The sequence below is a fragment of the Oncorhynchus mykiss genome, chromosome 9 (genome assembly GCF_013265735.2).
Source record: "Oncorhynchus mykiss isolate Arlee chromosome 9, USDA_OmykA_1.1, whole genome shotgun sequence".
In the NCBI taxonomy this organism is placed as follows: domain Eukaryota; kingdom Metazoa; phylum Chordata; class Actinopteri; order Salmoniformes; family Salmonidae; genus Oncorhynchus; species Oncorhynchus mykiss.
In genome coordinates this window covers 52,948,978-52,972,516 of record NC_048573.1, presented here as the reverse complement: position 1 = coordinate 52,972,516, position 23,539 = coordinate 52,948,978, and the positions used below count along the sequence as shown (strand labels likewise).

General features: G+C 40.8%; 2 protein-coding genes across 4 annotated transcripts in view; both read right to left on the bottom strand.

Annotated features, from left to right (window-relative positions):
* The window catches only part of LOC110532377 (rho guanine nucleotide exchange factor 19), a 33,162-nt gene extending 17,685 nt beyond the window's left edge, over positions 1 to 15,477 (bottom strand). Inside the window, exon 1 of one of the 2 annotated variants that reach the window (XM_021616228.2) lies at positions 13,092 to 15,477. The gene's annotated coding sequence lies outside the window, so the exon portion shown is untranslated. The remainder of the gene's footprint in view (positions 1 to 13,091) is intronic. The other variant, XM_021616229.2, reaches the window with a different exon arrangement.
* Positions 15,478 to 15,564: 87 nt separating this feature from the next.
* Positions 15,565 to 23,539, bottom strand: part of ano11 (anoctamin 11) — a 32,554-nt gene continuing 24,579 nt past the window's right edge. The window contains exons 21-23 of one of the 2 annotated variants that reach the window (XM_021616226.2): positions 19,242 to 19,332; positions 18,714 to 18,876; positions 15,565 to 16,391 (exon numbers count right to left, since the gene is read on the bottom strand). In XM_021616226.2, coding sequence (XP_021471901.2) covers positions 16,360 to 16,391; positions 18,714 to 18,876; positions 19,242 to 19,332 — 286 coding nt within the window. In that variant the 3' untranslated portion in view covers positions 15,565 to 16,359. The remainder of the gene's footprint in view (positions 16,392 to 18,713; positions 18,877 to 19,241; positions 19,333 to 23,539) is intronic. The other variant, XM_021616227.2, reaches the window with a different exon arrangement.

Below are 23,539 nucleotides of genomic sequence, written 5' to 3'. Positions count from 1 at the left end.
AGATGGAGTCGTGTGTCTCCTCCATGTCCCTTGTCCAGAGTTATGTGGTCTGTTATGGGATGAGTGTGTTTGAGCAGGCGGAGCAGAGTGGCCTGGCGGTGTGGTGTGACCCCGTCCTGTGTGTGTGTGAGGAGGCAGTGAAGCCCTGTCACATCGTGACATTAATCGCCCTGCAGTACATTGGGGGACTCTGCCACTATGCCATAGACATCCGATATACCCTATGTGACATCATTGCACTATTGGCTATGCTGGTGAGGCACCGCCATATCATTGAAATGGCCAGACTGGGCTTTCCCATTCAAGTTAAGTTCTAGTAATTATATTTCTATGGGCAAAGTGGTATCGGACTATGAAGGAGATTATCAAACCTTTCCTCCACTAGAACTGAGAGTAATGTGAGGAGATTCATTCAGGATTGGATACTGAGATGAAAATGACATCAAATGTATTTATAATGAAACCCCACCTGAAAAGCAATTGCAACACTCTGAACCACTTACTGCGACCATTCCCTCAAAACCAAAAGACTAAAGTCGTTGATGTGACTTGCTGGGTAGATGTTTTTAAAAAGGGGTATTCTGATTTCTCCTTGTCTGCTGTGTGCACCCATAGGTGAGGTTCTCTAAGGCCATGGATGGGAAAGAAAGTGCCCTTAATGTTGACACTTGGTGAGGGTCCTAAGCCTGTTCAGATCCTAGGGCAGCTACCCCTGCCCTTTTAAGACATACTGACAACCTGGCTTACCATGGCACAAAGAACTGACACACAGGGAGAACTTTGGTGGACGGACACACACCTGAGTATAGCGAGAGAGTGATTTTAGCAGTCTTTGATTAGAGGGACACAACATTAGAAAGATTTCTTGTTGAGTATATGACCTCCGACAAACACGGCAAAGAGTCGGGATCCTAGCTAACAGACAGCACAAACAACAATTTATTATTTAAAAGCCCACAAAAATGTGGAGCTTCTCGCATGTAAACAATAAGACATCTGCAGCTTTGCCTTCCCCCTCTCAGTGCACCAGCACATCCTGTCCCCTCGACAATAATATCCCCCCTGTCAAAGAGACAGATTGTGTGAGGGAGACGAGCAGCAGACACACACTCGACTTAGTCAGGAGGGTAAGTTTCAAACCTGCGGTTCAAATACTATTTGAAATCATTTCAAATACTTTAGCTGTGCTTGATTGAGCTTCTGTGTCACAATGAACCATCAGAAAAGTCCCAAAAGTGCAATCCCCGCCCATCTGGCACTTTAGGCAGGGTAAAGTCAAAATATTTGAACGATTTAAAAAAGTATTTGAATCCAAATCTGATGAGTTTATGAAGGAAGTACTCTAATTAAAGGCTGATTTCTTGTCTCAATTCAGATATCAAAATATTAGCAAATGTGCTCTATTATTGCTTTGTATTGATCTGTTCATTTATCTAGGTTAGTCTCATTTAGATTACATTTATTTTGCAAGATGCTGCGTAATAGATGGGGATAAATGACTAATTACATTACATCTTCTTCTAGGAATAGCATTGAATTCGGGTGAATGCCATAATATTGAATTGTAAAAAGTAGGCTAAGGATGAACTGAAGACCTCTCATCACAAAGCAACCTGAAGCCCTGAGATGTTTGAACTTTTCAACAATCCTGTGTGAGAATCCACATCATCGTAACAATGGACAGCACTGTTTCATTGACTATGGTAGATCCATAAATTTGGATGCATTTGTGAAGGCCTTAAATAACTTATGACTTTGAAAAGTAAGGCAAAGGAATCTTGCCCAAGTTCTGTTATTGATGTGTTATTTACATTTAGTTCAGATCCACTCAAACAGCTTTCAATCAAAGATTGCTTAATTCAGATCTGATCATGTGTCAGAACTTGTACATGTACTTTGAACATTCTGTTGATGCATCTGTGGTATTCATCCACTTCTCCCTCTTTCTCTGCTCCAGTTTCGATCCAAGACAGCATTTTTTGTCTTTCTCTCTCCTTTATTATCTGGACAGGTATGGACAAGTCAACTGAGGGCTGCTTGTTTTGAAACATGATTGGGGTTGGTAGAGAAACCACCTCAAAGTTGAATAGGCTGGCAGGTAGCCTAGCAGTTAAGAGTGTTGAGCCAGTAACTGGAAGTTTGCTGGTTCTAATCCCCAACCTGACTTGGTTAAAAATCTGTCTATGTGCCCTTGAGCAAGGCACGTAACCCTAATTCATCTGGAGAAGAGCATCTGCTAAATTACTAAAATATACGCAGTAATATTTGTTTTGCATGTAGGGGGAAGATACAAAGGATGAAAGAGCACAGCCTCAGGAGGTGAAATGGAGTCATGCTAAAATGCTAACTTTTGAACATTTCAAAGGACAAACTCCATAGTTCTCTTTCAAGTTGGCAAGTAAATGACAGACACTGTACCTTGCAGCCATATCTGGGGTTAATTTTTGAACAGAATACTAACATGTACAACTGAAGGGATTAACTCATGAAGAACACTGCACAACTGTCTTTGATTGAAGAACTGTTTAACTTTATTGTAGGACAGAAATGTATTATTGTGCATGAGTGCATATGTGCATGTGTGAAACCCTCCCTATATCAATTTAGATTATGTGAGGCCATAGCCAACTCAGTGGTTGGAACAGCCTGCAGGCTTCAGCTCTAGATGGGTGTGCAAGAAACATTGTCAGGAAGGGCCTTTCACACAGCCCGTGAGCCACGCTTCCTCTCTGCTCTGTTTTATCATTCAAATACAGGATCACCACACACACTCATAAACAAAAGGAGAAACAGACACGTTTGTGAATCTAATGGGTATTTTAAAATATATGTTTTCTGAATACACTCAAAATATGAGATATCATCAAGGGGAAAAACTGGTTGGTTGTTTTATGTTATGTACATTTTTAGATGTATCATTCCATCCTTTCCACGTTTGATCAATGTACTGTACGTATCAACGTGATGTCACTACAGAAAATGTGTCAAATGTATAATAAAAAGTCACACTTGCTTACAATTTAAATGATATGTACATCATCGAGGGCACACTGCCTGCCCTCCAGGACATCTACAGCATACGGGGCCACAGGAAGGCTAAGATGATCATCAAGAACCTCAACCACCCGAGTCACAGCCTGTTCACCCCACTAGCATCTAGAGACAGTACAGAGTACAGAGACAGTACAGGTGCAGCAAAGCTGGGACCGAGAGACTGATAAACAGCGTCTATATCCAGGCCATCAAACAGTCATCACTAGCCTTCCTCTGCCCAGTACCCTGCCCTGAACCTTAGCCAGCAGCATACCACCCTGCATCTCACTGCTGGCTTGTCTCTGAAACTAAGCAGGGTTGGTCCCTGGATGGGAAACCAGATTCTGCTGGAAGTGGTGTTGAAGGGCCAGTAGGAGGCACTTTTTCCTCTTGTCCCCCCCAAAATATCCCAATGCCCCAGGGTGCTGTCTTTCAGATGGGATGTTAATTGGATGTCCTGACTCTGTGGTCAATAAAGATCCCATGGCACTTATCGTAAGACTAGGGGTGCTAACCCCGGTTTCCTGGCTAAATTCCCAATCTGGCCCTCATACCATCATGGCCACCTAATCATCCCCAGCTTCCAATTGGCTCATTCATCTCCCCTGTAGATATTCCTCAGGTTGTTGCTGTAAATTATAATTTGTTCTCAGTGAACTTACCTGGTAAAATAAGGGTTAAATGAAAGACACAGTCAATACCCAGCTACCACCCGGAACTCTACCCTGCACCTTAGAGACTGCTGCCCTATGTACATTCACACCCCTTGACTTTTTCCACATTTTGTTACGTTACAGCCTTATTCTAAAATTGATTGAATTGCTATTATAATGACAAAGCAAAAACAGTTTTTTTATACATTTTTGGTAACTTATAAAAAAATATATATATAAAATAATATTTATGCAGCGACGCTCCTGACAGAGCTTGAGGGGATATGCAGAGAAGAAGGGGAGAAATTCTCCAAATACAGGTGTGCCAAGCTTGTAGCGTCATACCCAAGAAGACTCAGTGCTGTAATCGCTGCCAAAGGTGCTTCAACAAACTACTGGATAAAGGGTCTGAATACTTATGTAAATGTGATATTTTTATAAATTAGCAAAAATGTCTATAAACCTGTTTTTGCTTTGTCATTATGGGGTATTGTGTGTAAAAAGAATACAATTTAAAGCATTTTAAAATAAGGCTGTAACGTAACAAAATGTGCAAAAAGTCAAGGGGTCTGAATACTTTCCGAAGCCACTGTACACCTCTAGCCACTCTCACCCATGCATACGTGTACACACTCAAACAAAGCCACAAGTGCACATTAAATACACAGCACACACATGCATACACACAAACACACACACGTGCATACATGTATACACACACAGACTGTCTGAGTGACAAGTGATGGGGCCGGTGCTCCAGAGAGAGGGAGGGGAGGGGCGTAGGGAGGGAATATGAAGGAAAGAGAAGGGGAGGGAGTAAAGTGTACACTGCAGTAAATTAAGTTGTAAACCTCAGTGAGGTCTAAGTGAAGGCACATCACTCTTGACCTCAAATAAAAATCCATCACTCAGAGGACCATCACTCAACTGTTGACTCACAGCAAGAAAACCTTAGATTAACATAGTCATAACATGATAACTAATAATAACCATTATGGATATTCTAAGTTTATAGTAATATACAGGCCATTTCCCTGGAATGATTTACCACTGACTCAATGATCAGTGATGATAAGGAACCCACCAGGCATAGTTGAACCAACCTTCTGTCAATGTTTCCACCACAGCTGTGTTTTTGTCTGTGGGGTCTGAGTCAGTCAAGTTATGGCTGTCTCCTTCACCTCCCCCAGACAACAAACATTACTATATGGCTGTGACATCACAGACTGTGGGAAGCCCCCACTGCCACACAATAATTATGGTCTGATCCAAAGAGGGCTTAGTCACAACTTTACCCAATATTTGTTATGGTATATTCTATCATATTTGCCTAAATGATAAAATTACTCAGTCAATACTTTCCTTCCCACAGCAATATATTCTGGTGTTAAAAATGCATGCTTAGGAGCAAAACAGTCAGTGATCAAGGGATATGTTTAATTTCCTAATGAAAGATACATTCAACTTGGACAATTCTGCAATCTATATTGAATCTGTTTATGTAAAGTGAAACATTGGCTCTTAATTCATTTTTATGTACAGATCCTCGTATAAGCCTGGAGTGCAGCAGCTGTTGTATGTCTATCCGTTTCTGCAAGTAGATATATGCTATAAGCCAGTAGGCAAATCAGTAGCACAGACTCACACACAGAGATATACCCTCACACACATTCATTCAACCAGCACAGACACCGACACAGACAGAGACACGCACAGGCTCGGACGCAGGCACACACACTCACACACAGTCTTTTCCCAATGACAGCACACTTAGTCATACACAAGACAAACTAAATTACTTGTGGGTATTCTCTAAGCATCACCTTGGCACTCTCTCTCACTACAGCCATTAGTGTTACATCAACTATCTATATCTAAACAAGAAGTCGTCTTTGGGGACATGGCCTCAATCAAACTTAGTTTAAAAAAACAAAGCCGATTAGAGCATGCCTGCATCCCAAATGAAACTCTATTCCCTAGTATTTATTTGTTGAACCTTTATTTAACTGGGCAAGTCAGTTAAGAACAATTTTTTTATTTACAATGATGGCCTATGAACAGTGGGGTAACTTCCTGGTTCAGGGGCAGAACCACATATTTTAACCTTGTCAGCTCGGGGATTTGATCTAGCAACCTTTCGGTTATTGGTCTAACGCTCTAACCACTAGGCTACCTGCCGCCCCACTTTTGACCGACATAGGGAATAGGGTGCTATTTGGGACAAACTCCATGTAATAGCCTCACAGGCACTAAACAGTTATATTGCTAAGCTGTTGAATGTCATCATTGCATCAGTTGTTTGTTCCTCAAAAAGGTCTGTAAACAGCTTAGCCAGATTGCAGTTCCTATGAGACACAGAGTTAAATGGGCAAACAAACATGCTAGGAGGCAGAGTGAGGGAGAGAAAAACACGCTCCCTGCACAAACACTGCTGTGAGAAACACAAATGCACGCAACACACACACACACACACACACACACACACACACACACACACACACACACACACACACACACACACACACTCCTCAGTTTACAGTGTAGTCACTAGAGGGCCTGCAGCTGAACTGAACTGTCTCCTGGTGTAGACTAAGACGTGGAAAGTGTGTGTTAACACTACAGCACCAACTTCCAGCAATGTACAGTTCATTTAATACCCCCCCAACCTATTCCAGACATGCACTTACCTGCCCTGCTCTGCAACTACTCACAGCTCCTGCCTCCTACTGTAACCACTACACCTCAACATCAAAGCCTCACAAAACCTAATGTCCTATACTGTACCCAAGAAGATGGAAATAGAATCAATGCAAACAATAACACTTCCAGTGGTGGAAAAGCACCCAAGAGAGATACCTTAACTGAAAATGACCCAAGTAAAACTGAAAGTCACCCAGTAAAATACTACTTGAGTAAAAGTCTAAGTATTTGGTTTTAAATATACTTAAGTATCAAAAGTAAAAGTAAAAAATAAATGATTTCAAATTCCTTATATTAGGCAAACCAGACAGCACAATGCTCTTGATTTTTAAATTACGGATAGCCAGGGGCATACTCCAACACTCAGACATACAGTATATAATTTACAAATGCTTCATTTGTGTTTAGTGAGTTCGCCAGACCAGAGAAAGTAGGGTTGTTTTCTTGATAAGTGCATGAATTTGACCATTTCCCTGTCCTGCTAAGCATTCAAAAATGTAACAAGTACTTTAGGGTGTCTGAAAAGATGTATGGAGTAAAAAGTACATTATTTTCTTTCTGAATGTAGTAAATTAAAACTAAAAGTCATAAAAGTAATGAATACTAATATATATATAGTATCCAGTACTAGTCAAAAGTTTGGACACACCTACTCATTCTAGGGTTTTCTTTATTTTTACTATTTTCTACATTGTAGGATAATAGTGAAGACATTGAAACTATGAAATAACACATATGGAATTATGTAGTAACCAGAAAAGTATTTTTAATATTTGAGATTCTTCAAAGTAGCCACCCTTTGCCTTGATGACAGCTTTGCAGACTCTTGGAATTCTCTCAACCAGCTTCTCCAACAGGCTTTTCCAAAAGTCTTGAAGGAGTTCCCACATATGTTGAGCACTTGTTGGCTGCTTTTCCTTCACTCTGCGGTGCAACTCATCCCAAACCATTTCAATTGGGTTGAGGTCGGGTGATTGTGGAGGCCAGGTCATCTGAGGCATCACTCTCCTTGGTCAAATAGCCCTTACACAGCCTGGAAGTGTGTTTTGGGTCATTGTCCTGTTGAAAAACAAATGATAACGCAAACCAGATGGGATGGCATATTGCTGCAGAATGCTGTGGTAGCCATGCTGGTTAAGTGTGCCTTGAATTCTAAATAAATCACAGACAGCGTCACCAGCAAAGCTCCCCCACACCCCCTCCTCCTCCATGCTTCATGTGGGAACCACACATGGAGATCTTCCGTTGACCTACTCTGCGTCTCACAAAGACACATCAGTTGGAACCAAAAATCTCCAATTTGGACTCAGACCAAAGGACAGATTTCCACCGGTCTAATGTCCATTACTCATGTTTCTTGGCACAAGCAAGTGTCTTCTTATTATTGGTGTCCTTTAGTAGTGGTTTCTTTGCAGCAATTTGACCATGAAGGCCTGATTCACGCAGTCTCCTCTAAACAGTTCATGTTGAGATGTGTCTGTTACTTGAACTATGTGAAGCATTTATTTGGGCTGCAATTTCTGAGGCTGGTAACTTATCCTCTGCAGCAGAGGTAACTCTGGGTCTTCCTTTCCTGTGGTGGGTCCTCGTGAGAGCCAGTGTCGTCATAGCGCTTGATGGTTTTTGCACTTTTGCACAGGTCGACTGCACTTGAAGAAACTTTCAAAGTTCTTGACACTTTCCTGATTGACTGACCTTCGTGTCTTAAAGTAATGATGGACTGTCATTTCTCTTTGCTTATTTGAGCTGTTCTTGCCATAATATGGACTTGGTCTTTTACCCCTACCTTGTCACAACACAATTGATTGGCTCAAACGTATTAAGAAGGAAAGAAATTCTGCAAATTATCTTTTAACAAGGCACACCTGTTAAATGAAATACATTCCAGGTGACTACCTCATGAAGCTCGTTGAGAGAATGCCAAGAGTATGTAAAGCTGTCATCAAGGCAAAGGGTGCCTACTTTGTTTAACACTTTTTTGGTTACCACATGATTGCATTTCATAGTTTCGATGTCTTCACTATTATTCTACAATGTAGAAAAAAATAAAGAAAAACCCTTGAATGTGTACAGTAGGTGTGTCCAAACTTTTGACTGGTACTTTATATAACTAGTGAAGTAAAGATACCCCAAAAACGACTTAAGTAGTACTTTAAAGTACAGTGCCTCCAGAAAGTATGCATACCCCTTGACTTATTCCACATTTTGTTGTTACAGCTTGAATTCAAAATTGATTAAAACAAAATTATTCAACCATCTATCTACACACAATATCCCATAATGACAAAGTTTTTAAAAAGTTTTTAAAAATGTTTGCAAATGTATTGAGAATTAAATACAGAAATATCTAATTTGCATAAATACCCCTGAGTCAGTACATGTTAGAATCACCTTTGGCAGCAATTACAGCTTTGAGTCTTTCTGGGTAAGCCTCTAAGAGCTTTGCACACCTGGACTGTACAATATTTGCATATTATTATATTTAAAATTCTTCAAGCTCTGTCAAGTTGGTTGTTGATCATTGCTAGACAGCCATTTTCAAGTCTTGCTATAGATTTTCAAGCCGATTTAGGTCAAAACTGTAACTCGGCCACTCAGGAACCCTCAATGTCGTATTGGTAAGCAACTCCAGTGTATATTTGACCGTGTGTTTTGGTTATTGTCCTGCTGAAAGGTGCATTTATCTCCAAGTGTCTGTTGGAAAGCAGACTGAACCAGGTTTTCCTTCAGGATTTTGCCTGTGCTTAGCTCTTTTCCGTTTCCTTTTATCCTAAAAAATTCCCTAGTCCTTGCCGATGACAAGCATACCCATAACATGATACAGCCACCACCATGCTTTAACATATGAAGTGTGGTACTCAGTGATGTGTTATGTTGGATTTGCCCAAAATATAACACTTTGTATTCAGAACAAAAACAGGATGCATGTTTTGGAATATTTGTATTCTGTACAGGCATCCTTCCTTTCCGCTGTCATTTAGGTTAGTACTGTGGAGTAATCACAATGTTGTTGATCCATCCTCAGGTGTCTCCTATCACAGGTATTAAACCATATAACTACTTTAAAGTCACCATTGGCCTCATGGTGAAATCCCTGAGCGGTTTGCTTCCTCTCCGGCAAGGGAGTTAGGAAGGACGTCTGTATCTTCGTAGTGACTGGGTGTATTGATACGTCATCCAAAGTGTAATTAATAACTTCACCATGCTCAAAGGGATATTCAATGCCTGCTTTTAATTATTATTTTTTTTTTTACCTATTTACCAATAGGTGCCCTTTGTGAGGCATTGGAAAACCTCCCTGATCTTTGTGGTTGAATCTGTTTGAAATTCACTGCTCGACTGAGTGACCTCACAGATAATTGTATGTGTGGGTACAGAGATGAGGTAGTCATTCAAATATCATGTTAAACACTATTATTGCACACAGAGTGAGTCCATGCAACTTATTATGTGACTGGTCAAGCACATTTTTACTCCTGAACTTATTTAGGCTTGCCATTAAAAAAATGGGTTAAATACTTATTTTTATTTTATTTCACCTTTATTTAACCAGGCAGGTCAGTTGAGAACAAGTTCTCACAACTGCGACCTGGCCAAGATTAAGCAAAGCAGTGCGACAAAAACAACAACACAGAGTTACACATAAACAAACGTAGTCAATAACACAATAGAAAAATCTATGTACAGTGTGTGCAAATGTAGAAGAGTAGGAAGGTAAGGCAATAAATCAGCCAGCAAAATATTTACAATTTGGAATTAACACTGGAGTGATAGATGTGCAGATGATGATGTGCAAGTAGAGATACTGGGGTACAAAAGAGCAAGAGGATAAAAAACAATATGGGGACGAGGTAGTTGGGTGTGCTATTTACAGATTGGCTGTGTACAGGTACAGTGATCGGTAAGCTGCTCAGACAGCTGATGCTTAAAGTTAGAGAGGGAGATATAGGACTCCAGCTTCAGTGATTTTTGCAATTCGTTCCAGTCATTGGTAGCAGAGAATTGGAAGTGAAGGCGGCCAAAGGAAGTGTTGGCTTTGGGGATGACCAGTGAAATATACCTGCTGGAGTGCGTGAAACGGGCGGATGTTGCTATGGTGACCAGTGAGCTGAGATATTGTTCTCAACTAGCCTACCTGGTTAAATAAAGGTGAAATAAATAAATAAATAACATAAAAATAAGCAAAGACCTAGCTTTACCTAGCAAAGACTTACAGATGACCTGGAGCGCCAGTGGGTTTGGCGACAATTATGTTGTGAGGGCCAGCCAACGAGAGCATACAGGTTGCAGTGGTGGGTAGTATATAGGGCTTTGGTGACAAAACAGATGGCACTGTGATAGACTACATCCAGTTTGCTGAGTAGAGTGTTGGAGGCTATTTTGTAAATGACATCGCCGATGTCAAAGATCGGTAGGATAGTCAGTTTTAAGAGGGTATGTTTGGCAGCATGAGTGAAGTAGGCTTCGTTGCAAAATAGGAAGCCAATTCTAGATTTAATTTTGGATTGGAGATGCTTAATGTGAGTCTGGAAGAAGAGTTTACAGTCTAACCAGACACCTAGATATTTGAAGTTGTCCACATACTCTAAGTCAGAACCGTCCAGAGTAGTGATGCTAGGCGGGCATTTGCGGACAGCAATCTGTTGAAGAGCATGCATTTAGTTTTACTAGCATTTAAAAGCAGTTGGAGGCCACGGAAGGAGAGTTGAATGGCATTGAAGCACGTCTGGAGGTTAGTTAACACAGTGTCCAAAGAAGGGACAGAAGTATACAGAATGGTGTCATCTGTGTAGAGGTGGATCAGAGAATCACCAGCAGCAAGAGCAACATCATTGATATATACAGAGAAAAGAGTCGTCCCAAGAATTGAACCATGTGGCACCCCCATAGAGACTGCTAGATGTTCAGACAACAGGCCCTCCGATTTGACACACTGAACTCTGTCTGAGTTGGTGAACCAGGTGAGGCAGTCCTTTGAGAAGCCACGGCTATTGAGTCTGCTGATAAGAATGCGGTGATTGACAGAGTCAAAAGCCTTGGCCAGGTTTATGAAGACAGCTGCACAGTACTATCTTTTATTGATGGTGGTTATGATAGCGTTTAGGACCTTGATCGTGGCTGAGGTACGGTGGGATTCGAAATGGTCGGTGATCTGTTTGTTAACTTGGCTTCTGAAGATTTTAGAAAGGCAGGGCAGGATGGATATAGGTCTATAACAGTTTGGGTCTAGAGTGTCTCCCCCTTTGAAGAGATGACCGCTGCAGCTTTCCAGTCTTTGGGGATCTCAGACGATAAGAGAAGTGGAACAGGCTAGTAATAGGGGTTGCAACAATTTCAGCTGATAATTTTAGAAAGAGAGGGTCCAGATTGTCTAGCCCAGCTGATTTGTAGGGATCCAGATTTTGCAGCTCTTTCAGAACATCAGCTGTCTGGATTTGGGCGAAGGAGAGGCGGAGGGGGGGGGGGGCTTGGGCAAGTTGCTGCAGGGGGTGCTGAGCTTTTGGCCAGGGTAGAGGTAGCCAGGTGGAAAGCATGGCCAGCCGTAGAAAAATGCTTATTGTAATGATCAATTATCGTAGATCTGTCGGTGGTGACAGTGTTTCCTAGCCTCAGTGCAGTTGGCAGTTGGGAGGAGGTGCTCTTATTCTCCATGGACTTTACAGTGTCCCAAAACATTTTGGAATTAGTGCTACAGGATGCACATTTCTGTTTGAAAAAGCTAGTCTTAGCTTTCCTAACTGACTCAAGACATTTCAGCTTTTTCTTTTAATTCATTTCAAAACATTCCTAAAAACATAATTCCACTTTGACTTTATGGGGTATTGTTTGTAGGCCACTGACACAAAATCTAAATGTAATCCATTTTAAATTCAGGCTGAAACACAACAAAATGTGTAAAAAGTCACGGGGTGTGAATACTTTATTTACAGTTAATACTGTATTTTTACTTAAGTACTTTACACCACTGAACGCTTCCAATATAATATTTTACAATTTTAATTAATAATTGATGTGAAAGTTTGAATCTGTACTTTAGGTGGTGTTCCTAAAGTATCTATATGTAGTGACAGATGCCTGTGTGCATTATATGGATACATAATCCTTATACAGTACACAATACTGTCTCAGACTGTAAAGTCAGTCTCTGGATTAGAGCAAATGTCAGGGATTGTTATTGTTGTTGTGCATATTTTACTCTATTACATTTATTGAGTTGTTAAATGCACTTTAAAATACATTTTAATTCCATAACAGTGAAATATTATGGAGTACACCCATATGATAATGAAAATTTACCCCTGAACTATCACAAACTGTCTTACTCTAAAAGCACATTATGTCGACTGCACATTAGAGGAACACACACTCTCAGTTCAAATGCCATGAAAATAACATATTATGACCTGGTGCTTTTTTCAATATAATGTAAAATTGAGGGTGTTTTTGATTATCTATTTTTCCGTCTACCTCAAAATGTATGCATCTGACCCGCAGCAAAGCAATAGTCTGAAAGCAGCACCATGGCACGGTTTTGACAGGATTAACTTTCATATTCAACATTATAATCCGCCCCATACCAGACCACACCCTTATCCGAAGGTCACAACATCTAACAATGGTACACACTGAGTCTACATTCCACATTACAATGCACAGAGAGAGAGAGAGAGATAGGAATCCATATGGATAGATAGGCTATACTACCTCATGAGTATCTTTAGCTTCTGTGCTGGACGGTTGCCAGCGACAGTGTGAGAATCCAGGCCATCCTAGCGTCTGGCTGAGCCTCTATGTGCTATCCATGACTGCCTTGTGTTCCTCCCGGCTTCTTTCCCTTCAGTCGTTTTCCTTCACTTTTTACTCCACTCGTCTGAAGACCAGTGTGCCCAGGCAAGTGAACTGGTCGACAGGGTCCAGACTCCTCCGTTGTATCCCTCTTCTCCTTCTCCACCAAAAAGCTGTTTAAAAAAAATGTTTTAAGTGTTCGCTCTTCTGGCTACTTACCATGCAGATCCCTCTTTAAGCTTTTGCTCTCCCTCTCCTTGCTCACAATCCTTCTCGCTCTCTTTCTCTCCCTCTGCTACTGTTGGGGTAGTGCACTCTCTCCTATTCTTTCTATCCTCCCTCTCCTCTCTCTTTGTTGGTCTATAATAGTTTAGTGTTGCATATTAACACCTGCTTATAGAAAGAGAGGGAGAGAGGAGTGAGCTAGCAGCCATCTGCGTGAGTGAAAAATATTTCCTCTCTGTGAGTATGTGTGAGAGTGTGTCTGTGTGTGTGTGTGTGTGTGTGTGTGTGTGTGTGTGTGTGTGTGCATGCATGCATGCATGGGTCGGATTCTCGTGTGTCAACAAAAATGTACTGCAAGTGGATAGCAGGCAGGTAGGAGGGGGAAAGGGGTGGGAAGTAGACAGTGTGTGTGCTCAGGCATGTGTGTGTGTGTGTGTGTGTGTGTGTGTGTGTGTGTAATTAAGTAGGTAGAAAAATATCAGTTTGCAGAAAGAAAGTATCTGCAAGACATGCTTGAACTCCTTGGCTTCTACCTCTCTAGCACTGTAACTCCGTAATTAAACATTTAAAAAACAACAGTTAACACTGATGTGTTTTGAAGTTGACTTTCTGAGTTTTATTTTCATGATGTCTAACAATTATCCAGAAATCAATCATATAAATTCTGTCTCTAGTTGGCAGTTGATGTGCTTTCATAACTACTCAATATTGTACATTCAATCTTACAATGGCAACTTGTTTGTGGATAAATGACAAGTTGACACTTTTCAATCAACACATCAACTGAATACCATTGGGTGGTGTTATGGGTTCTCACTCCCTGCCTTTGAGTGCTTCCCTGCTCTGTTAAGTGTGGTGTTGAGGTATAAGGGGAGAACTATTAGTACAGTGTCTCTGTCCTAAATGGCACCTTATTGCCTACATCATGCATGACTTTTGACAAGTAGTGTAGTGTACTACAGTATATAGAATATGGTGCCATTTGGGACACACACAGTGTCTGTTGGAGGCCCTGTCCACGTTGCATACCTGCCTCCACTAGTTGACATGTACTAGCGCACACTTCCTGCAGGCTGAATGGCAAAGGAACACACTCACAGCAATCATAACAATCAAAACATGAACGCTACAGCAGTAGAGAGAGAGGGCGAGAGAGAGAGAAAAGAGACAGGGCGAGAGAGAGAGAGAGTTGCCCAAGGCAATAGGAATATTTTGGAAGGGTGCGTAGGAGAAGAGGGAAAGGAGGGAGAGAAATCATTAACAGAACACCTGTCTCTCTCTGACTCCTAATAAATCAGAGGGGTTTCATCTGTCTGGATTTCTCATTTTCTGAGGGGGTCATGTTTCCGAGCGAGTGGGGAGGAAGGGAGGAGGAGATTTTTTGGTAAGATAAGTTCTTCGGCATTTCGAAATTTGAGAACATATTTGAGATTTTATTTGACAACGGCAGTATCTAGCACTTTGAAAATGTATTTGGAGGATCAAAAATGTCAAATTCATCCAACCAAGCAGATGTTGTAGCGGGTGCAGTGAAATGCTTATGTTAGTAGCACCTAACAATGCAGTGAAATATCAAACAGGTACACAAATAATTCATTTCAAAAACCAAAAAAAACGGAAAGAACAAGAAGAAATCAAGAAATGTCGGAACGAATCCAATTAACAACGAAAATAGCACTGTAACAGTAATCCAAATGCAATCTATAAGTACAGTGTATACATTGGATGAATTTACAAAAGATATACTAGAAATTATATATAGAGCAGTAGAAATATTAGTGTGACCTATGTCAAGAATACAACATATAAATAAATATGTGGTGTGTATAAACAGTGTAACTAAAATTCAATGTACAATAGTATAAATACTACAATGAGCTATGTCAAGAATACAATATGTACTGTAAGTACACAGTACAAAAACACGTAGGAAAATTGATAGAATTGCAGGAAATTAGCTTCCAGAAATGAGTCCAGAATATAAATAATACTGTATATGTGTCTGTGAATGATGTGTATAGACATTATGGACAGTATGTGAATATAAATGTGTGTACAGCAGTAGTTATATAGGATGAGCCATTACTAAAATACAGTATATATATATATATATATATATATATATATATATATATATATATATATATATATATATATATATATATATATATATATATATAAAGTAATTAAAACAGTATGTAAACATTATTAATATTGAAATGCAAAACAGTTTGCACAAAACGGGTAACACATGCAGGAGGACTTCAATCCTATGATAGTTCAGCAGTAACTCTTATACCAACAAGATAAACAAGATATGTTTCGGGTTTTATCTCCATACAAATATAGTGTAGTGATAGTATAGAAAAGCAGGACCAGTTTCACATATATAAATATTTATGTATACCTATACACAACAGAGCAGGCTGTCTGAAGAAAAGTGAAGACAACATTACTGTTTGAGTAAATCAAGCTTGTCCATTTAACACAGTGAGAGCATTACAAATCATCAGAGTTGAAGTAGGTCTAGTCATCTGCTAATATTCAAGCAAAAAAATTGGAACAATACAAACCCACTCTCACATACTGAAAACCAGGTGGTGGCCGTTCTGGCCAATATTACCAGCAAAAAGCCACTGTAGGTGCCAGGTTTTGTCCCAGCCCAGCAGTAACAAATCTTATTAAACTAATCAAAGTTTTAATGAAAGACTATAAGTTGGTCATTGAATCAGATGTGTTACAGCTTGGCTAGAACAAATACCTGCAACCACACCGGCCCTTTGCGGATAAGTCATCCCTTCCGTAAACAAACCTAGAGACTGACCATAGACAACAGACGGAGAGCAACAGGGAAACAAATCCATTGATGGGACCCGAAATGCAAAGGAATCTCTTATCTCCCTCTACCCCTCCTCTCCATCTGTTCTGCTTCTCTTGGGTGCAGAAGTTCAGCACTACTGTTCTAACTCATGTTGCCAAAGGACGCGTTGCTTGCTTTGAGGCATACAGTACAGTTGAGTTTGTTCAGGGAGAAAATGAGGAAGGAGAGACAACATGAGTACAGCTTTAGTTAGAACAACTGTAGAGAACACTGAAGCACACAAGAGCAAACATACAGACAGTAGACACAAATGTGCTACATCATATTATGTTACTGAGTTATAGCATAAAACTCATTTTACAAGACATCATCTTTTATGGATTGATAAGAATGGCCTTTCTTGTTGTCTCCCTTAAACTTCATATCAGAATAGTACATACACTGAGTGTACAAAACATTAAGAACACCTTCCTAATACTGAGTTGCACAGCCCCCTTTTGCCCTCAGAACAGCCTCAATTCGTTGGGACATGGACTCTACAAGGTGATGAAAGCTTTCCACAGGGATGCTGGTCCATGTTGACTCGAATGCTTCCCACAATTGTGTCAAGTTTACTGGATGTCCTTTGGGTGGTGGAACATTCTTGACAAGCATGGCAAACTGTTGAGTGTGAAAAACCCAGCAGCGTTGCAGTTCTTGACACAAACTGGTGCGCCTGGCATCTACTACCATACCCCGTTCAAATATTTTGTCTTGCCCATTCACCCTCTGGATGGTACACATACACAATCCATGTCTCAATTGTCTCAAGGCTTAAAAATCCTTCTTTAACCTCTTCTCCCATTAATCTACACTGATTGAAGTGGATTTAACATGTGGATCATAGCTTTCATCTGTATTCACCTGGTCATGTCATGGAAAAAGCAGGTGTTCATAATGTTTCGTACACTGAGTATATATACCTAATAGAAACACAACAGACTGCAGGAGTGAGATTGTCTACTCACCCCATCCAAGACCTTCACGACAAGAAACACAACGACCAAAACGGCATGGTCAGAACACAGGGAAGCACACACACCACCACACAACTGACACGACCACAAAGAGAAACAATGGGTGAGAAAGCACCAGTCTCGTGCTGATGGGATGCGGCGAGAGAGAGAGACTACACATTCCAGGGGAAGAGCGTTATGGATGCATTAACTTAGGTTAATGTTTTATGGGTTAGGCTTTGAGCACTTGAGCATTTCTGGGGCCATATTATGACCATTGTAGTCCAGTCTTTAAACATTACGTGTGGTTAGCCATTGCTTATGTGTGTGTATGTGTGCGTGTGTGTGTGTACGCACGTGTTCGTGCACAACTAGATTGTCAACTCGGCAATAGTAGTATGAATGACAGAGCAACCAGGCTAGCTGCTAACTTGAGCAGTGTAATGTTATTGAGTCAAGCCTTTGGTGGGGGGGCATTTAAAAGGCTATAAAGTCTGCAATTAATTTATTAAGACCAAATTGGTTTCAGTGATAGTGTAATATGTAACTTAATAACAATGCAGCTTGCTCTACTTATACAGCAGCTTTTGATAATTTCAGTCAAGCAGTTACTTCAACATGTCTCCTGTTTTACCACCCATAATACTCCAGGAAATTTACAGTGGATTCAATGAGTGTGTCTGAGTCCTAAATGGCACCCTATTCCCAATATAGTGCACTACTTTTGACCAGAGCCCTATGGATGCCCTGGTCAAAAGTAGTGCACTACGTAGGGAATAGGGAGCCATTTGAGACTCACACCGAGTCATCAATTCATATCCTTAATGACTTACTGTACGTCTCTATAATTTCATATGAACAGGAGCCCTAGCTAATGAGTAGCCACAGGTATAATATTTAACATGGATAACACACTCCCTAATAAGGTAATGGGTGTTTTACTATTGGCACTGTATCAAACAATGGAGTGAGGTGAGTGAACACATTAGAGCCTGTGTCCCCCAATAGTTTTAATATGCTTTCTCTCAATGTTAATGGGGGGCGAACAGGCCCGCCTTTTCCTGTAGTCCACAATCAGCTCTCCTGATGACCATTGATTTGAAAGGCCTTGGACAGGTTAAAATGGCAAGGTGGTGGAAACCCATTAAGTGTACGTTTATCACCGGTCATGATGGAAAGGAGACAAACCAGGAAGCCTTTTAAGGGATCCAGGACATATCAAAGAGTCATAACAAGCTGATGACTTTGCATTGCTTCTTTGGTAGGTCAATGATACAGCATGAAAGTGGAGGAGGTGGGGCCAATGGTGTCTTGCAGTGGGTGTGTGTGAGTGTGCCTGTCTGTGTTTTGTGCATTTATTTACCCAGGAAAGTCATGACAAATTACAACACATTCTCTTTTGCAATAACGACCTGACCGACCGGACCAGCAGAATGATTCCGTGCAGCAAAGCAGTGTGTGTGTGGTGAGGGTGTGTGAGCATCGCTGTGTTCCACTAACCTTGGCTGGAGGCCGAACCTCGATGACTCACCAACAGGGCCTCCTGGTTGTCTGCCAGGGCCTGCTTGGCCAGGTAGCGCTCCCTCTTCACCTTCAGCCCCAGAGACTCAGGGACGTCCGGCACCATCCAGTCTATCGCTCGCAGGACAATGAACACCACATGCTGAAGAGAGGGAGGGAGGGAAAAATAGCACACATTAGCGGTGACAGGAAGGTAGAGAATAGAGAGAGAGAGACAGAGAGAGGCAGAGATGGAAAAGAGTACCGAGGGTGAAATTACAGAGAAACTTCAGTGGAAGTAGAGGGATTCTGAGAAGAGCAGTATTAAGGTGATAAAATATTAAAGAGTAAAATACCATGTGAGGATGGAGAGGCAAAGGTACACAATAACATACACAGGTAGTAGATAAGGGGTTAAGAACAGGACAAGACAAGTAATGAATAGAAAGGTGGACATGGCACAGTATAACAGAAAGAATACAAAAGAGACAGACAGACAGACAGACAGACAGACAGATCCTTGCGTACCTCAAAAGCGATGATGAAGCCTAACCTCACAGCCAGGAGTTCCCAGTAAATCAGAGTGTAATTTCCATTGTTGTCCCTAAAGGCTTTATATCTACAGACAACAGAGCACACAGTCAGGGTAAGAACAACAGATCAGGGTTGCAAACATCAATTGTGCCCTCTACTGGACAGACTTGGGCATGACATTTAAAACATGCTAAAACAGGAGAATTCGACTTTCATGGAGTTTTGGTATAAAAATGCTTATAGCATTTGTTAGCAGTTGGATAGTTTAAAGGTGTCATGATGTTGGCCTGTTGGGGGAGGTTAATGACCCCCATAAATAGCTTTCCCCTTTTCTCTCTCTCTACATTATAGAGTTGATTCTTGGAAAGCCTTTGTTAACATCCAGAGTCTGGTAACATCAAAAGGTGGGAAACAGAACCATATTTTGATAATCCACCCAGTTGAAAATATGCATTGGTACTTAATGAATATGATGTCAGATCAGTTGTTGTCTGAGACATTACTACTAATGATAGTATGGCATAAACTGTATCTTGGAAAGTCTACACATTCTAGTTATCAGATTCACATGGAATTGTTGTGCAATTTAAATGTTTAAATATGAAACTATTTGTGAAAAGATTAAATGTAATTTTAGCTTCTTAATGAGAGAAAGGTTTGTCATAGAGTAAACTCTGCTCACACAGAGGCCCCGCCCAAGTGAACAGACATTGGTTGTAAACTATGAAACACGCCCTTCTCTTCACCACGATATAAGCCCGTTGACAAAAATACTACTTTCTGTTCCAAGGACGTGAGGACTTGCGGTCCCTGTGTTAAAAGGACAAGATCACCTACAGAACTAAGTCAACCTCAGCGTGAGCTCTGGTTGAACAACAAGAACTTAACGAAATTAGCATCGAATCTCAACGTGAAGGTGACGATCTACACGTTGGAAGGATGAATTTCGACGATACCAGCCAGAATATAGCATGAGCATATAGCATGGCAACTTGGTATGAACTTTGAACTTTTATTCACTAAAGAAGTGATACCTCCTAGCCGTTGCGTTAGCAACAGCAGCTGTAAACGTGGGCTAGGAAAGGACGGACAAAGTAGTCATTTTACCACACGATGACGGTACTACCAAGTATCCGTTCTACCACCAGACATTCTTCAAAGGACAACCCGGCCTTCCATCTACGACCAACCGATCGAATCGCAGCTCAGAGTAAATATTTATTGCATTTTTCTTTTCCAAATTGGCGGTTATTTAGAATGCATAAGATTCTGTATTTACGATAGCATAGCTCCTAATGTCCAATAGAGACACAGAACCTTTTGTTCCTCAGTCTCCCCGCGCTTTCATTCAAACCCAACCCCCTTTCCTTTGTGTAACCAGTAATCAATGTATGATCCATCCTGTGTTTATGTAATTCTGTGTGACTTTTTATGTATTTAGTAAATAAATAATAAAGAAAAAATTGTATTGCTGATTCAACTTGTTAGCCAGGGTTCGTGAAGATAACCAGATGTTCAGATGAGATTGAATAAGGTGACGATTAATAATTAACTGCTACTGATGTAAAAGATTACTAGGTCTGTAAGAGTTAATTCGGAAGATAACAGCTCTATAAACATTATTTTGTGGTGCCCCGACTTCCTAGTTAATTACATTTACATGATTAGTTCAATCAGGTAATATTAATTACAGAGAAATTACTTTATAGAATAGCATGTCATATCATTTAATCCGGCATAGCAAAGACATGACAAAGGGATAGAGCAAGATTTTGGCAATTAAGCCAAAGATCAGGGATGGGCAACTGGAGGCCCTGAGGGACGCCATTGTTGTAAGCCTGCAGATACATTTTACAAATAAAGTAATATATTTTATATACACTGAGCATACAAAACACGAAAAACAACTGACACAGACTGACCAAGTGAATCCAGGTGAAAGCTTATTGATGTCACTTGTTAAATCCACTTCAAATCAGTGTAGATGAAGAGGAGAAGACAGGTTAAATAAGGATTTTTAAGCCTTGAGACAATTGAGATATGGATTGTGTATGTGTGGCATTCAGAGGCTGAATGGGCAAGACACAATATTTAAGTGCCTTTGAATGGGGTATGATAGTAGGTGCCAGGTGCACCAGTTTGTGTCAAGAACTGCAATGCTGGTGTTTTTTTTACAGTCAATAGTTTCCCGTGTGTATCAAGAATGGTCCACCACCCAACAGACATCCAGCTAACTTGACACAACGGTGGGAAGCATTGGAGTCAACATAGGCCAGAATCCCTGTGGAACGTAATGCTCAGTATACTCACTGAACCAAAATATAAACGCAACACGCAACAATTTCAAACATTTTACTGAGTTACAGTTCATATAAGGAAATCAGTCAATGGAAATAAATTAATCTATGGATTTCACATGACTGGGATAACAGATATGCATCTGTTGATTACAGATACCTTTTAAAAAAAAAGTGGATCAGAAAACCAGTCAGTATCTTGAGTGTCCACCATTTGCTTCATGCAGTGTGACACATCTCCTCCGCATAGAGTTGATCAGGCTGTTGATTGTGGCCTGTGGAATGTTGCCCACTCCTCATCAATGGCTGTTGTTCACTTCGATTCAGAGCATCCCAAACATGCTCAATGGGTTACATGTCTGGTGAGTATGCAGGCCATGAAAGAACTGGGACATTATCAGCTTCCAGGAATTGTGTACAGATCCTCGCGATATGGGGCTGTGCATTATCATGCTGAAACATGAAGTGATAGCGGTGGATGAATGGCACGACAATGGGCCTAAGGATCTCGTCACGGTATCTCCGTGCATTCAAATTGCCATTGATAAAATGCAATTGTGTTTGTTGTCCGTAGCTTGTGCCTGCCCAAACTATAACCGCACTCTGTTCACAACGTCGACATCAGCAAACTGATCACCCACACGACGCCATACACACCATCTGCACGGTATAGTTGAAACCAGGATTCATTTGTGAAGAGCACACTTCTCCAGCGTGTCAGTGGCAGTCAAAGGTGAGCATTTGCCCACAGAAGTCGGTTACGACACCAAATAGAAGTCAGGTCAAGTGGTGGTGAGGACAACGAGCATGCAGATGAACTTCCCTGAAAGGCTTTCTGACAGTTTGTGCAGAAATTCTTCAGTTGTGCAAACCCAAAGTGTTATCAGCTGTCTGTGTGGCTGGTCTCAGACGATCCCACAGATGAAGAAGCGGGATGTGGAGGTTCTGGACTGGCATGGTTATATGTGGTCTGCGGTTGAGAGGTTGGTGGGTGCACGTCTTGATAGGCCACACCTGTCAGGTGGATGGATTATCTTGGCAAATGAGAAATGCTCACAAACAGTGATGTAAACAAATCTGTGCACAACATTTGAGAGGAATAAAATATTGTTGTATGTACACACACACACACACACACACACACACACACACACACACACACACACACACACACATACTTATTTTCCACCATCATTTGCTAATTAATTCATAAAAAATCCTACAATGTGATTTTCTGGATTTTTTTTCTCATTTTGTCTGTCATAGTTGAAGTGTATCTATGATGAAAATTACAGGCCTCTCTCATTTTTTTCAGTGGGAGAACTTGCACAATTGGTGGCTGACTAAATACTTTTTTGCCCCACTGTATTTACCTATACACATATATATATATATACACACATATATATATATATATATATACACATATATATGGCATGTTGTGTTAGCTAATCCAAGCGTATAATTTTAAAAGACTAATTGATCATTAGAAACCCCTTTAGCAATTATGTTAGCACAGCTGAAAACTGTGGTTCTGATTAAAGAAGCAATAATACTGGCCTTCTTTAGACTAGTGAGTATCTAGAGCATCAGCATTTGTGGGTTCAATTACAGGCTCAAAATGGCCAGAAACAAATACCTTTCTTCTGAAACTTGTCAGTCTATTCTTGTTCTGAGAAATGAAGGCTATTCCATGCAAGAAATTGCCAAGAACCTGAAGACCTTGTACAACGCTGTGTGCTATTCCCTTCACAGAACAGCGCAAACTGGCTCTAACCAGAATAGAAAGAGGAGTGGGAGGCCCCGGTGCACAACTGAGCAAGAGGACAAGTACATTAGAGTGTCTAGTTTGAGAAGCAGACGCCTCACAAGTCCTCAACTGGAAGCTTCATTAAATAGTACCCGCAAAACACCAGTCTCAACGTCAATAGTGAAGAGGCAACTCTGGGATGCTGGCCTTCTAGGTTGTCACCTGGAATGCATTTAAATTAACAG